General features: G+C 45.8%; 1 protein-coding gene across 2 annotated transcripts in view; it reads right to left on the bottom strand.

Moving 5' to 3' along the window:
* Positions 1–17,210, bottom strand: part of PKD2 (polycystin 2, transient receptor potential cation channel) — a 49,234-nt gene that overhangs the window by 19,410 nt on the left and 12,614 nt on the right. For both annotated transcript variants that reach the window (XM_004266134.3, XM_049709016.1), the window contains exons 3-7: positions 12,592–12,725; positions 11,177–11,427; positions 7,188–7,412; positions 4,501–4,729; positions 316–483 (exon numbers count right to left, since the gene is read on the bottom strand). In XM_004266134.3, coding sequence (XP_004266182.1) covers positions 316–483; positions 4,501–4,729; positions 7,188–7,412; positions 11,177–11,427; positions 12,592–12,725 — 1,007 coding nt within the window. The remainder of the gene's footprint in view (positions 1–315; positions 484–4,500; positions 4,730–7,187; positions 7,413–11,176; positions 11,428–12,591; positions 12,726–17,210) is intronic.

Genomic DNA, 17,210 nt, shown 5'->3' with positions numbered 1-17,210 from the left:
TTACGGTGAAACTTGAACCTGTCTCTGGGTTAGCACAGCCAGGGGCCCCCAGGCCCAGGTGACACTCAAAGGTCTCTTAATGCATTTGTTAAATGAAACCTCCAAAGCCAGGTCTTCCAAGAGTGCAGGTAGCAGGCAGACAGTGAGATGGACGGTCACGTGAGTCCTGCGGGCTGACTTTACTTGTAAACGTGGGGCTGGCTGCCTAAACTTGGCCACAGAAACCAATTCAAGTCCTTCAGCATTTTGTGTGACTCACGTTAATAAAAAGATGAAAACGATATTAAAGATCTGAACCTGAAATTTATAAATTACCTTAATCCAGACAAAAAATACTATGACAGCAGCTATGTTGTTGAACTGTATTTGCCAGTATGCCAGATTCTCAAAGTTGGGGAAAGCATTTTGATCTTCTAGAAACTGGAGGAGCACCTCCACATTCGACGTTCTGTGTATGTTGATTCCTGCAGCTACCACTGACAGCTGGAAGACAAAAGATTTAGCTATTAGTGCAGTGTTCTAGAAATATATAACTCACCTTAAAATGACTCGTTTATCTTCCTTCACAAATGTATTAATTCTAGGGCTCACCATTCTACTCACCCAACGGCATGCATAAATTAAGTCACTCACACGGAGGGAAAGTGTTGAGCACTGCCGTAAAAAAGTAAAAGAATATATTGCTCGCACTTCCTTGGTTAGGAACAGAAACCCAGTGAGCGCACGTGTGCACGCATGTGCCTGCACACGCGCGTGCACACACCCGAGAGATGTCACTTTATTACAAAAGGAAACTTAAACAGGAACGCCTTCTGTTCTGTTCTGCCACCTTCACGTAAATCACTTTCCAGCCTTGTGCTTTCCCAGGCCTCGTCTCGCTCTGTTTTTACTTGCGGGGCTTCTTTTTTTTCATCTTCCAGCCATCTATTCTTTCCTTTATTCAACAAACACATGGTGGATATCTGTGTACACAGCACCGTGCGAAGGCTCAAGAGGAACAAATACAGGTGAAAAGTACAAACCTCGTCCTCGAGAAGCTTATACTCTGGTTCAAGAGCAGATAAACACCCAGAGACAAAGAGCACAAAAACCTAAGAAGCTGGCATCACACCACACAGGGGAAGGGGGCAACAAGACATGCTCAAAGGAGCGCCCGTGACAGGGAAGAATGAGCTTGGTCTTAGACGGTGGGAACGAAGGGCACAGAGGGCTCGACAAGGCTCGCAGTGGGTACATGTGAGCCAAGGGTTCCCCACTTGCTTGCTTCTGTCCTTTAACTCATGACCATACAACTCTTCACATCTGCTTTGGTTCTGGCCTATAAAAATCCGAGGGGAACGCTGGGCCCGCCTCGCACCCATCACCACTGGATGAACGTGTATGTGTGTAAAGAGCTAGGGGTCAGCCATAACCACCGGGCCCCCACATGGACCCCCAGTCCACGGCATGCGGGCTACGGCAGGTGCCGTGACCTCTGCGGTCCATCTCTCTCTTCTCACGGATGATGGCCGAGGACCACTGCATCAGCCCTTCTTGAGATGCCTGTCTGGTGATTATCAGAGTCAGGGTCTGCCTGCCTGCCAGCCTCGGCTGCAAAAGCCAACCTCACCACCTTCCTTGTCTTCCCTGTGAAGGGTTCCCAGACTTAGTCTAGTATTTTTGCACTGGTGGTAGGAATACTTCCCTTGAGCTCTCTGGAATACCCTGATAAGTGTTTTTCTGCATGGACTTCACTGAGAAAAAAGGGCTGACTGACTGAATCTAAAAATAGCCCTTTACCGACTCTCACTAGGTACCCTTTGTTTTTGCTCTGCCCAGGGAAAGTGTTTATAAAAATATGGAATATGGGGTCATTTATACAATGCCATAGAAATACACTGAATTTCCTGAGCCTCTTCCTTCAACATAGAGAATGAGAGAGAAGAAGAGAGGAGAGAGGTTCGGTGGGCATTGGGTCGTTACGCGGCTCTGAGTTTTCTTGGAGATTCTCATCTCTTATCTACAAAAGAACTTTCTTCCCTTGGCATAAGCTTCACGGAAAGCGTGCCCTATTTCTAAAGGGTCAGAGAAGCTTTCAAAGGAGAAGTAGGATTCCAGTAGCCGTTCCTTGTTCTCATAAAAGCACACTGCCTGAACGGTTGTCTTGTCAGCACTGAGAGTTAAAAAAAATAAGAGCGCAGGGAAGCAAGTTTTCAAAGAAACACTTGCAAAATTCTGCAGCTGCTTAGCCAAGAAACTAGCCTCACTTTCCATGATGTCATCAGCTATTTTTCCAGTGGTCTCCAAGGCGGGTACGAGGCAATTCACTGGGGTGTGAGATGAAAACATTAAAATGTACAGGCAGGTGATAATAAAGTGTTAGACTTCTACTTGTATTTATTTTTATCCAAATATTTCAAATTCTATGCTGTGTATTTTTTTTTTTTTTTTTTTGGTTTTTTTTTTTTTTTTTGCGGTACGTGGGCCTCTCACTGTTGTGGCCTCTCCCGTTGTGGAGCACAGGCTCTGGATGCGCAGGCTCAGCGGCCATGGCTCACGGGCCTAGCTGCTCCGCGGCATGTGGGATCTTCCCGGACCGGGGCACGAACCCGTGTCCCCTACATCGGCAGGCGGACTCTCAACCACTGCGCCACCAGGGAATCCCGCTGTGTATGTTTTTACAAATGTAATTATACCACTACACACACACATACACACATACTTTATAAATAAAAATACACTAGGGTGTGGCACTTCACTGATATGTTACATAATCAAAAAGCTGAATGCCGCGGACTAGTCCTTTGCTCACACTGAAGGTATTTGGTTAAAAAAAAAAAGAAAACATTAATTAGCATAATATCACACCCACTTTTTTACCATTATTCTCAATGACAGAAACATAAACGTATCCATGTAAACTAAAAAAGCAAAGTTTGCATCCTTAGGGCTCCAAATAATAATTGTTTTCCAGAACGATTTTCAGTGTATATGAACGGCACTCTGCCATCGTGCAGTACAGAAATATTTTGAAAAATTATTTCCCGTATCATCGCCTTTCCTGCCTCCTTAAGTACGGAAATTCTTTTGTAATTCTGTTCATTATTAATATGTTGAGAATTTGGGAATCAAGAGTTTAGCTGCAGGAATTGTGATGTTACACAGCCATCGTGAAAGAAGGGGTGCACTTCTAACTGCATCAGGATCAGATGGGTTCCATGCTGTATCCTACAGGAACATGTATTTTATGTAAAAGTTATTTCTGAAGTACACATGTGTGTGGCGTGAGGGCGGTGGCAGAGTGGCTAAGAGGGTTATCGTGAGGACTAAATGGACGTGCCGTAGAGGAAAAGCACGAGGAACTGTGCCTAGCACAGACAGCTTCTAAATGTTAGCAATGACTGTTATCATTGCTCCTATTAATACCATTACTGCCACGCAATACACACATATAGCTTGTTTATGTCTTAAGGCTCCTTTTACTTACATATGAATAACATTTTTTCTATATTTAATAGCATATTAAGATACATTAAGTAACATACTTTCTATATATTCCCAACTAACTCTAGTGATGATTTGATAATGACTTGATGTAAATGTTTCACAAAGCCAAATGAACTTTTGGTTGGGGAGGAACAACACTGGTTAAGAAGCAGGATATCAGAACAGAGAATGCTAACGGGATAACGCATCACTGACTAAGATTTCAGAGGCGCAGCTCTGTCGCTGCACAGTGGAAAGGATGGACTTTTAAGCACGTAACCATTAAGCATGTTGTTATATGCTCTAATGTGTAACAGACTAGCAGAAGATTATGTGTTATTGCTGAAGGGAGAAAAGCTTGCAAAAATACATCTTGCACTAAGGCTTCTGGGAGGAAGTGATTAAGATGATGCTGAAGAGAACCGTCTTGAACAAGTGTTGGAATTTGTAACAGAGTCACGGGCAGGCAAGGGCTCCACAAGGGGTCCCAGTCTTAACTCAACCATAACTCTGCCTTATGGTTTCCTGCACCTCCTACAGAAAACGCTGATGGCCATCATTTACATTTTGTACACTGTGGACTATCTGCAGGACATCTGAACCTGCAGGGAGGTTTTCTCTGCCACCTCCAAAGTTTCCTGGATGTTTCTTTATGCCGTAACTTTACACATGCGCAGAAAGATATAAACTGATTTTTGCTGTAGTTGAAGAAAAGTATCATTAGCCAAAGCAGAATAAACAAAACTGCTTTCTCCCCACATCTCGTGTGGCATGCCAAAGCCAAATACGAACTACTAACCCATTCTTGTTATTAGTCTGGCCAAGTGAGAGCTTACTGCAAGTGCCTCTCCACTTCCATACGCAGAAGGGTCACTCATGCGACGTGAGAAGGTTAGTAACAGTGACGCTGATATTACAGAGGAGAACCTTTAGATTCTCCTTCGGGAAGGTCAAGACGCACAGCGCTGAGGGGAGCGAAGACTCTAACGCATTTTTATAACAGGGTAGGGGATTTGGTGTGGTGCTCAAACCTACCACAATGATCACAACATCCAGACAATTCCAGAAACTCCGGAAATAGTGCAGCTTGTGAATGCGGATTTCCAGTATCTCTTCCACCACGTAGTAAAGGATAAAGAAACAAAAGATAATCTCACAGGCTGCCAGGAAGAAATCGAAAGTCGTGACGTATCGGATCAGTTTTACAGGCTGAAACCGCCAAGACGGAATCACACCGCCTGTTGCCGGGAATTCGACCAGTAACCTGCGTTGCAATAAGAACAGTTAACACGACGAACGACGTCAACAGTAACAACAACACAGGGATGCAGCCGGGAAAAAACATCGCCTATTCTGTCCCTGCTTTAAGTAAAACTGAGACCACACGTCACTCCAAACCAGTGGCAAAATGTTTTTTATCACAGCCGGGAACTCCATCCTTGTAGAATTTTGTGTTACAAAAAGAACAAGCCTTCCCAAGGCCTCCCAGACCAAAGAGGTTATTCGTCCTCAGTCTCCCATTTACGCTTCTGGTATTGAGACCACTCAAAATGCTATACGCTTATTTTTAAATGTAGAAGTTAATCAACGAACAAGACTTTATAGGACTTTGATTAAATGCAAGTCCTTCAACTGGGTAATAAAGAACGTAAGAAATATATGTCATCAATCAAGACATGTATGGCCTGGTTGAGAAGCAGGATGTCTCTTTCATATACAAATAAAGACAGGGAATGAGTTTCTCGTTCATGCATTTGGTGACACCTAACCAGAATCAAATAATTTGCCTACAGGGACCATTTTGCTATCGGAACTGCTCAGAGCCTTATAGTGGATTGGTGCCCAGTAAATGCCTGACTGTCTGCAACACTGACATACGCTCTTACGTTCACAGTGATGGTACTGATCTTTAGTGCTTTCTAATAACTGAAGTGAAGATGCTTCTTGCCAAATTCCCCTTTGTAGGTGTCACACTGAGAAGGTTAAACGATTCACTTAATGGTACAATTTCCCTTCACACTAGAAACAGACTCTCTAGATCCTTAACTTGAAGGCTTTTAAAAGATCTCCAGTCAGCGATCAGGTGTAACCATCTCTCCCGTTACAGGATGGACAGGACAGGTGGCCACTCCTAGAACCTAAGTATCTAGGGCTCGAGCATGAGCAATAATCAGGTATAGGCAAGGACTATAGCAAATCAGAATTGGTCAAAGATGTGTGAAACATCTTCCTTCCCTGGCACTGTCAACCTCCTGTTTTCTTCCTATTCAATACGCTGGAGCGTAGGGGTGAGAACCAGAAACTCAGGAGGGCAATACTGAGACAAAGAGCCTTGTGGCAGCCTCAGTGTGAACTCACAAGGGCAGGAAGTGGCCTCTGTGTGCTGAGTCATCTCTCTCTGCCTGTCCTGGTCCTGCATCGTCAACCCCTCCAGAAATTGAGACAACAATGTAGAGAAATGAAGCAACCGCCTTGACAATATTCACTCTTAAAGTATGGGGGGGACGTGGGAGACATACTCATTTATACCTTCTATAAATAGATATTTCCTTAAACGTCAGTCAGAGTTGCCTGCCTGCGTGTATCCTCTTTCTGTGCTCACTGGAATCATTAGCAGGAGTTCAACAATAATTGCAATAGATTTTCATTCATTTCTAGTCATAACTGTTACTTGATTTAATGTGATACTGTTTTCTGCAAAAGTTATTAGATATAAAGACTGGGAAAATCCAAATGGCTATGTAAAGCACAGCTGAGTTTAGCCTCAAAAATAATCCCAGAATAAGGCTATTATGAGAATGCAGCCCTCTTATTTGGTGGGTAAATATATGTGCAAGTAATTCATGTCAGCAACGTCTGCACGTTGCTGCCACATTCACCAGGAGGATTAAAGCGGGTGAAGCCTGGACCCCCTTGCCTTGTTCTCCGTGTTTTATAGCACCTATTACCTTCTAACATGCTATCTAATTAATTTGTTTCCTTTGCTTATCGTTTATCATCTAATATCTCCTCCTGGTGGAATGTGAGCTCTACAAGGGCAGAGATCTTTCTGATGATTCCCAAGAGCCTTGAACAGTGCCTGGCACATATTAAGTGCCCAATAAATGTTTGCTGAATGAATGAATGAACAAGAGGTCCCAGACAAGCCGGTGGGATCTCTGTCAGTTTCCTCCCTGTCACCAGAATGGTCATGATGACAAACCTCACAGAATCTGCAGAAGGAACTTTATGTGCCTTTGGTAATTCTTGAGTGTAAGCAGGTACCGGGGCACCCTACTGAGCACAGGCATAGCCCCTGACTACTGTGCTCGTGTTCTAATTGCGTGCGCATCATTGGAGAACGGGAAACTCAGGGAAATGAGTCAAGATACGATGCCTGGGGGCCTTGGTAGCAGACCATGGAGCAATGGTCATCCTCGTGATGGGAAAGGACTGATGTCAGCAAAACACGGTGCTTTGTCTGGGACGGTTCCAGCCTTGGGATGAACTTGGACCAGACTTAAGGTTCTTCCTAACTCATAATATCCCCGGATCCTCACTCCCTTCCTCCAGAAACCCCTATCCCAGGAAGCTTTTTGGTTTTCACCCCTCCTTGCTGTCAGCTCTGATCCTTGAAACTCTCATTTAGCCAACTGCAGGCAATGATTTTCTGGTCTAACTGCAGACTAGGATGTATATACAAACACACAGAAGTGGGAGGCATGAGTGCCCTTTATACACACCTGATCACACAGAACAGATTGATGTTGGCATTGTACACTGAAAAGTCAATAAAAGTTGCCCGGGTTCCCCGGTCCAGCCAGCCGTTTTTCTTGAGGTTAGCAATCTGAGTGGCTGTTTCCTCTCTTGTTCTCGACAGATCCAGGTAATAACCAGCTCCGCTGTAAGTTGCGATCATTCCCCAGTGGCTGCTCCCATTCAAGTCTTTTTCACTTGTGTAGATCCAACTAATTCAAAGACAAAACGAACAGGTGAAAATCAGTGGAACACCCGGGGCAATTACGAAGACAGAGTACGTAACAAATAACGGTGAGTCCCATCGAGCTGGGTGATGTGCTTGCCACGGTGCTTTGTGTTTTCTGACATCATCCTCATAGAGCTATTATGCCCATTTTAGGAATAAGGGCCCTGAGGCTTAGTGAGGCCAAGTCAGCCTCAGATCTTTTGAAGGTAGAGTCAGGAACCTGCCCCAGGACAGTCTGCCTGCAGAGGCCTGTGCTATTAGCCCTCAGTTTATATGGTTGCCTTTCAGGGTGACTTACTTAGGGACTAGCTGACCCTAGGCCCCCCAAAAACTGCAGCCAAGAGAGGTACGAGTTCATCAAATGCCACGGTGTCAACTAAATAAGACTCCACACGGCATTTGGGAGCTTAACCCACAAACGTTTACAGGCTCTCAGGAACCAGATGCGTCTTTGGTATTAATGAGGACAGAAAGATGAACTAAGATCCTTTCTCTCCCAAATTTATAATAAGTGGGGAGAGGAAAGTTGTAATTAAACACCGAAAATACAAGGTAGGTGATAAGAAGAACCAAAAAAGAATCATAGAAAAATTGCTCGGGCCAAGCAGAGGGAAGCTAGCCTTCTTTGGAGGTTCAGCAATGATGGGAAAGGTGAACCAGAGAAGGCTTTGGAAGAAGCCACGTTGAACCTAGGCTGTGAAAGGTAAGCGGGATTCAGACTTAGGCAGGTGGATGGGGAGGGTGTTTTTAAGCCTGAGCCAGGCGGGGCCGGAGACGTACAAGGCATCCGCCAGTAGTTCGGTTTGGCGCCCATATGATGAAGGAGAGAAGGCTGAAAGGGGGACTCTGGTCAGATGGTGAGGGGGCAGGCGTGAAGGGGTCACCGAAGGGAAGGTCTCTGGGAGGCACAGAACGGGGTTACCTGGAGTGGTGAGGAAAGAGAGAGGACGCATGTGTGGAAGAGAGTTAACACAGCGGGTCCGAGACCGCCTTTCCTTAAAGCATTCAGGTGGGACTCGGCTGGCATCTGGAATTTCAGTGATAAACGGCTCCCTACACTGATATAAAACTTCCTCTGACCAGAAGGAGAGGCTCACAGTGCCTAGGCTTCTGTACAAACAAGGTGGCTCATGCCCACGCCTGCTCCCCTTCTGGGAGTCTGAGATTTGGGGATGTGCTGGCCAGAGCCTGCCTATGTAACCAGCACCCGGAAACACATGGGAGGCGCCAAGTCTCTGCTGAGCTTCTCGGACAGACAATGCTTCCTACATGTTGTCACAACTCGTTACTGGAGGAAGACGCGTGTCTTGTGTGGCTCCACTGGGAGAGGACCTTTACAACCCGGCACCTGGTTCCCTCCAGACGTTGCCCCATGAGCCTGTCCCTTCCGCTGCTTTTGCGTATTTCCTTTCACTGTAGTAAAGCTCGGCCATGAATATATGCTGAATCCGGGGAGCCCTTCCAGAGAATCGCTGAACTCCGTGAGGCTGGTCCCAGGGACCCCGACACAGCTGAGTCAGCTGTCCTTGCAAGAACCGATGAGGCCTGAACTAGAGCAGTGAGCTGGGAAGGACAAGGGAGGGCCGAGACAGGGCCACGGAGGTGACTGTCAACAGAGCCTGGCACTGATCTGGAAGCTGGGGCAAGGGAGAGGGGGCTTCTGAAGAAAGACTCCAGTCTCTTTTTGGGTAATGCTAAGATGGTGGTGCCGTGAACAGGAGGAAGGACAATTCGACAAGAAAGTGATGAGTTCCGGGACTTCCCTGGGGGTCCCGTGGCTAAGACTCCGCGCTCCCAATGCAGGGGGCCCGGGTTCGATCCCTGGTCAGGGAACTAGATCCCACATGCCTCAACTAAGAGTTCGCATGCCGCAACTAATGATCCTGCACGTGGCAACGAAGATCCCGCGTGCTGCAACTAAGACCTGTCGCAGCAAAAAAAAAAAAAAGACTCCGCGCTCCCAATGCAGGGGGCACGGGTTCGATCCCTGGTCAGGGAACTAGATCCCACATGCCTCAACTAAGAGTTCGCATGCCGCAACTAATGATCCTGCACGTGGCAACAAAGATCCCGCGTGCTGCAACTAAGACCTGTCGCAGCAAAAAAAAAAAAAAAGACTCCACGCTCCCAATGCAGGGGGCACGGGTTCGATCCCTGGTTGGGGAAACTAAGATCCCGCATGCCGCATGGCATGGCCAAAAATAAACAAACAAATAAATAAATAATGAATGATAAAAAGTGACGAGCTCAGTTTGGGGCATATTGAATTATCGGAGCTGGTGGGACATACAGGTAGCATACACACTCATCTTCTATCAGACTCTGGCAGGACCTGGGATGGTTTAAATACACACAAGAAGGATCCCTTCAGTAGCCTACCCTGTAGTGAAAATCACTTACAAGCGTCTTGGATGTTCTAGGCACTGTTCAAAGCTCTGGAAATACAGCAGTGAACAAAACAGAGTCCCTGCCCTCAAGAAGCTTGAATTCTGACGGGGAACTGAGGGCAGCAGGCAGCCACTCTAGCAACGTAATTAATATGGAAGAAGCAACGTGGCGTCATAAAAGAAACATGGGTTTTGGAGTCAAGCTGGTCCCATTTACTAGCGGTGATGTGTTTTCATCTATAAAATGGAGCTGATACCTATTTCAGAGTTGTTCTGTGAAAAGTAGATGAGATAATGCATGAATTCACTTCTTAGACAGCGTCTAGCATGGAATAGAGGCTGCATGAATCTCTCTTACCGATGGCATGAGATGAGATAAAATATTAGACAAGGTACCATAGTTCAAGTGCAAACTTACGCTTTGCAGGAACTGGAAAAAGGAGCATTAGTGAGCAAAATCACTATCACAACCTGGAAAACATGTCTTTTGAGATTCAGTCTTTTTACTCTAAATCTTCGGATGTTTAGTAAGTTTGTTCCTTATGGGTCCAGGTACTAAAGAGGGTGTGTGCTGGACGACAGACGAAGAATCTGGTTATGGAAAAGGTGTTCGTCCTCATTGCGTATTAACTAATCTGGATTCTGGTGTCTCAGTTCTCAAGAAAGGGATCTAGATGAACTGAAAGAATTAGTTTAGTGAAACTTAGAAGACAATTCTGTCCACAGTGACTCACCCAGGGCCCGTGCCCCAAGATGTCCACCTTGGGACAACCTGAGAACTCTTCTCACTTTTTGTAATAATTCTAGAAATAAGGACTGTCCTCCCTTAATACACAGGATGTTTTAAGTATGTTGACAAAGAGCACCCAAAATCCCTGCAAATACACACGATGCAGACACGTACTCAAAATCAAAAACACACATTTGAGAAGGACAGGCTTTAAACCAGACAGAAGAACTGCCTCATGAGCTTATGATACACTTTAAGCAATTGTAGTGTGAACACAAATTTATTTCTAAGAGCTAATACAAAAGAATTTCTGTACCAAAAACCTTCCTAGTAACAACCTAGTGAACCATGTTACTGGATTTATAAAAATAGGATCCAGGCACCTTAAAAGAAACCCCTGAAGGTGAAGGTAGCTTCTTTCCTGTGGGGATATGGTCAGCCATTTAGCCTTCTGAAAAATAAGTATGCAGAAGCTGAAAGGGGGTAAAAAGTACAGAAAACTTGAGAAGCCAAAGTTTGGCCACGGCCTTAAATACAAGCATTGAAGGCATCTTCTCCTTGGTGAAGGGGTTAGAGAACGAATGAATGGATGTCCGTGACAGCCCAGGGCCCCGAGCCACAGACACTTACGCGGTTCCATTTCTCGGACCGAATGGAGCCCTGTCTTCACTGCTGACAGAGTAGACATCATAGCACTCTTTAATCTCATCTCTCAAGTCCAGGGGGATGGAACAGGATCCATTTCTGACTCTGAGTTGCCGTATACGTGGTACCCCTAAGAGTAGGTTCTCGTAGTAGATGAAGCTTCGGTCGTCGCCTTCCGTTCTGTTGCTGGGTTGCATCTTCCAGTAGAGCCCATCCAACAAAGCGCCTTCTGCAAACTGAAAGCAAAGGCACCATTTTGAAAAACTCTCAGCTCAGAGGCTGCCTTACTCCTTCCTGGGATGTTTGTGTGACCAACAGTTTGGCAACTCTGTGAACAGGGTAGAGTGACAAGGGTGGGTTTTGTTGTCAGAGAGGCTGGACCCTGCTCCAGTCCTGCTCCGTCATCTCCTTGCTGGCTGTGAGGCCTCGAGCGCCTGTAATGCCTATCTTTTGTATGGTGGCTACACCTGGCACAGAATGGGCACTTCATACGTGGCGACTCTTGATTTCTACTCCAGGACTAAAGGCTGGGGAGAGGGTGCAGTTTGCAACGAATCCTTAACCATGATCAATTCCACTTTCCCTTATTACAACAGCATCCCACATAATCATGGTTCACCATCACTGGAGAGGAAAAGATGCTAGTTTTGAAAACCAGTCTGCTATCTGATGGATTGTCTGGATTATTTTGTCATAGGGTGAATGAACTCTCTAACTTCCCATCCCCCCCCCCCCATTTTTAGACTGTGGCATTCATTATCACAGAACTGTACACATGTGAGAAGTTTCTCATTAGTTTGCCTGTAGGAAAGACAGACCCAGCCGTTTCTCAGGGTCTTATCCTTATCAGACAATCAATAGAGGTGGAGTGATTTGCCTCCTTGAGGTGGAAAAGATTCATATTATACAAGTGTGGTTTTGGATGTCAAGTATTTTTAGGCATTATTTAGTATATTTAGGTTCTTGTGACCCAGTTCCTCTATCTCTAAAATCAACAGCTCTGACCCCAGGGTTTACTAAGAATTTTAGCAAGTATTTCCCCAGAAGGAAGTAATCATTTCCTTTCCAATTTCCCTCCCCATTCTCTTAGATTCTGAACACATCTCCCAGATCAGTTTCGTATTTTTCCTGTGGTATCCCTCATTGCTTATCCTCTAACACTAATGTTGGAATTTGTGACAAGTTGGGGAGGGCTGGGTTGAATTTTACATTAGAGATCTTTGAAAGAATGTGCCTGCCTTGTATCAGGCACGGTTCTGGGGTACATTCCAACACCAGCAAAGAGACAAAAACAAAAAACGAAGCAAGACAACACAATGAAATTCCGCCCTCGTGGGCCTGAACTGAATTTACGAAGCTAAATGCACAATTTTCAAGAGCAAGAGGTCATCTGCAAATACCTTCCAGAAGTCTTCCACTGAAGAAAGAGTTTTAAAGTTAGTTTTCTCTGTTTTGGACACCGGGGTGTCCAGGAAGAGCTGGGACATGATCCGGGTATAGTAGTACACACTGGAGCTCATCATCCCATAGGTCACTGGAAGACAGAAAGGGCCAAATGAACTCTGCCAGGGATCCTGCACACGCACTCACACGATCCCGGCGGACGGGCAGACAGCCATCCCGCCTCCCTTCCCTGCATCGTTGTTCCAGGATCCCTCCCCAGCTCTCTGGCTTACACAAGAAATGAATTAACACTGGCTTCCACGAAACAAAACTGGCTTACCGCTGAGCACCGGATTAAGATCAGGTGCCCCCTCCTTGCCACTTGGGACCTCCAAGACGCCCTTCGACTTCGCCTCCCACTACCTCCCGGAGCACCCTCCCTGCCCGAGCCCTACGCCCCAGCAGACGCCACGCCGAGCCCCACATTCTCCGGCTGTGCGCCTGCCGCCCCCTCTGCCTACGACGGCGCGGGCAGCCCACTCTCGTCTTGTTCCCACATCAACTCCCCATTCTCGTGTGCCCTGCTCTGCACCCTGAGGCTGACCGCTGCAGACCGACTGGACTCCCCTGTCTTCTGGTTTCCGGTGCATTCAGCCCACAGGAGGCCACACAGGAGACCTGGCGGCCCGAGGAGAGAGAGAGCTGGGTTTGTTCTCCCTGCTCCCACGCCCTCGCTGCCTGGGTGCAGTTTGCTGGGGACCCTCTAACGGTGGCCACCGCTGCTGGGGGCATCTCTTCTCCCCCAGCCACACCAGGTTCACACCACGCCATTCCCTGCCCTTGTCCCTCCAGGCCCGGAGGTGGGAACCTTGCCCAAGAGCCTCGTGTCCCCTCGTTGGCTCCTATAACCCTGCCGCCACACCTCCGTAAACGGTCCTTTCGCTGAACTCCCACAATTGCCGCTGTGAGTCTCCCATCTCTTTCCTTCTGGGATGCTGACTAACAGGCGCATCTGCCTCCCAGCCACCTACCAGCTATTGCGTGGCACACTCTAAACTCAAGCCACACCCCTGACGTGAAGACCTGCCGATCTCACCAGCCCATTCTGAATGGTCCCGGAGAAAGTGGGGCGATCGCGTACAGGCTCAGCAGGTCACAGGAGATCAGGCTTTGAGTCTGGGTCATGCCTCTTACTTGCTGTATGAGCTGTACAAGTTGCTCAGACCCTCTAAGCTTTAGTTGCCCCTTCTGTAAGGAGTAATTAGCTATCTCATGGGAGTTTTTGGTGTTTAAAAAAATATATAAATGGGACTTCCCTGGTGGTTCAGTGGTTAAGAATCCGCCTTCCAACGCAGGGGAGGCAGGTTCGAACCCTGGTCGGGGAACTAAGATCCCACATGCCGCGGGGCAACGAAGCCCGCACGCTGCAACCACTGAGCCCGCGTGCTCCGGAACCTGTGTGCCACAACTAGAGAGCCCGTGTGCCACAAAGCAGAGCCCACACACCGCAACAAAGACCCAGCACAGCCAAAATTAAAAATAAATAAAGGGAAAGAAGAGGCAGAACAGCATTTCTTAAAAAAAAAAAAAAAACTAAAAATTATCCAATACAGTGGCTGACACTTAAATGTCCAATAATGGTGGTTCTTTCTCCTTAACCAGATCGCTACAACGTTATCTATTAAAACTTTCAGCACTTTAACGAGTGCTGTCTTATGCCGAACTCTAATGATTGCAGGTATCATACGCTTTGATACCTACAATTAGATGACAAAACACTTCAAGAGGAAGGAAATACTTCCTTTTATGCTTCTTTTGACCACAGAGGTTTTATAGGTCTTTCGACCACAGTTCTCAACACCCAGCAAGCAATGACTACTTAGCTGATTCTGTAATAATCTTCAGGCAGCATACAATGCATTTTAAAACCTCATAATAAGTGATTTGGAGATTACATCTTTCCTTCACCTAGTCCCCTTCCCTACCCAAACATCATAGAGAATTAAGATTAAAAGAGAGGAGTGGATAATAGTGATCCAAACACAAGTGTGTCTGCGAGGCATCTCAAGCAGTCAGTCAGTGAAGCAATAAACACACACGACCACGTGGCTCGTGTGCCGCATCTAGAGGGGAAGGGACCTCTTCCAGTCCTCACAGTTAGGTTCCATCACCTGTCATCCTATGACCCACTAATTAGGACAACAACACTCCTCTTCCAGTGTTACCTAACCTGTCACCTCTTAAGCCTGCATCGGACTGGAGTTCAGGGTTTGGACTTTTAATCCATTGATGGGACAAGGTGTTGGACATGAAGATGCGCAAGATATGATCTCTGGGGCTTCCCTGGTGGCGCAGTGGTTGAGAGTCCGCCTGCCGATGCAGGGGACGCGGGTTCGTGCCCCGGTCCGGGAAGATCCCACGTGCCGCGGAGCAGCTGGGCCCGTGAGCCATGGCCGCTGAGCCTGCGCGTCCGGAGCCTGTGCTCCGCAGCAGGAGAGGCCGCAACAGTGAGAGGCCCATGGACCGCAAAAAAAAAAAAAAAAAAAAAGATGTGATCTCTGTCCTCAAGAAGAGGTGCTCACGGTGTCCCCAGGGGGAGCACTGCCTACCAGCTCCCACAGAGGGGTGGACAAGGTACGATGTGTTCTGCAAAGGCCTTCTTCAGATCCAAAGTTGATATCATGCTAAAGAGGGGTCGTGAAGGCTCCCCAAAGCCGACTAAATGATTATTACATTGATTTTTGGAATTAATTTGAAATTAGAATTTTCTTTGGATTGGCTGGTTAATGTAGATCACTCTTAAATTTTTTTACCTGTGGGGTTTTTTTGGTTGTTGAAAAAGAATTATGACAAATTATTTAAATTTTTTGATTTATAAATATGCAATATGTATGTATTTTAGCCACTGATTTAAAAATGCATCTCCTTTATTGTCCTGTACTTTTAATACTGATTGCTTTTGAAATTCTCAGGACCTGTATGGAATTTGAGAACTTCACTGAAAGGGAAGGGGTACATCCTCTTGGCTATGCAGTGCCACCTGCTGGACATCCAGAGAAACAATGCCACCTAGTGGTTGAAGAGGATGACGATTCTAACACATTCAGTCAGCTAACGTTAACTCCGCCCCTCCCTTGTGCCAGGCAGTGGGCTGGTCCAAGGGATAGCTTCAAGTGACAGCTCCACACACTCCAGGGGTCAGCTGCATCATGAGTCCAGCTAGGCTGGAGCTAAAGGACCCCCCGGGATTTGAAATCAGAACGATTTGGGTTTGAGTTTAAGATTTCCTTCACCCTTAAGTCAGCCTCCGTGTTCATAATTGTGGGTCTCGGTATCTTGGGATCTTGGACAAGTATTTAATTTTTCTGAGCCTGAGTTTCACTATCTAGAAAATGGGAATAATAACATCTAAGGCTTTTGTGTAGTTCACTGGGAGAAATGTTATGTGAACACAGATTTTGCATACTGTTAAATGCAATAGAAATGTAAGACTGTTACATCGTTTCTCCTTTCGGTCCCTGATGGGCAAAGCCCACTTGGAAGGTAACATACACTCTTTAAATGAACTGAATTGTAAAGAAGAAAGTTACATCAAGAAATAACCATAAACGAGGATCAGAAAATATTTTAAAAATATAAGGTAAAGGACACATATATCCTATGTGCATATATTCTTTTTCTGCTATTTAGTCCTCGTCTTAACTCTCAGATTCGATTTTCTATGAAATAAGCCAGAAAAGAAAACATTATCACAGCATCACCAACTAATCAGCATGTAAACTAACTAAAGCTGTCTTAAAACATGGTCTCGGGCTTCCCTGGTGGCGCAGTGGTTAAGAGTCCGCCTGCCGATGCAGGGGACACGGGTTCGTGCCCCGGTCCGGGAAGATCCCACATGCTGCGGAGCGGCTGAGCCCGTGAGCCATGGCCGCTGAGCCTGCGCGTCCGGAGCCTGTGCTCCGCAACGGGCGAGGCCACAACAGTGAGAGGCCCACGTACCACAAAAAAAAACCAAAAAAAACCAAAAACAAACCAAAAAACATGGTCTCATTTAAAAATAGGCTACAGACACCATTTTCTTCTTAATATGGCTGAAAAAATATAGGCTTAAATACTAAAAACTATATAAAGGGGACTGCGCTGTATAAACGCCAGATCAGTGGAATAAAAAGCAAAGAAAAAATTTCCAATGTAACAAAAAGAAGAAGAGAAATAAAAAATACCAAGAAAGTGTAAAAGAGAGGAAAAAATAAGATGGCAGAAATCTGACAAAAGCATGAAATGTAGAGCTTAAACTTACTAGATCATAGTCTTAAATATTGGTTAAAAAATTAAAAAAGGTATCTTTAGAATTTTTATGAGACCCATTCAAAATGAAGTTAAAAATAAAGGAATGAGAAGATATATATTAGATATACAAAAGGTGTTAAGTGGTATTGCAATCATCTGACAAAGGAGATTATAAGGTGAGTACCGAGTTAAAGAAAAAGATGATCTTTTATTGATAAATGATACTTTACACAATGATATAACTAGAATGAACTTTTATGTATTGAATAACAATATCAAGATATATAAAGCAACGTCTTCTAGTAATAGAAGGAGAATTACCAAAACCACAATAACACTTAGAAAC

This window comes from Orcinus orca, chromosome 4 (genome assembly GCF_937001465.1).
Source record: "Orcinus orca chromosome 4, mOrcOrc1.1, whole genome shotgun sequence".
Classification (NCBI taxonomy): Eukaryota; Metazoa; Chordata; class Mammalia; order Artiodactyla; family Delphinidae; genus Orcinus; species Orcinus orca.
Note: the sequence above shows the minus strand (reverse complement) of the source record. Positions and strands in the feature narration are given on the sequence as shown.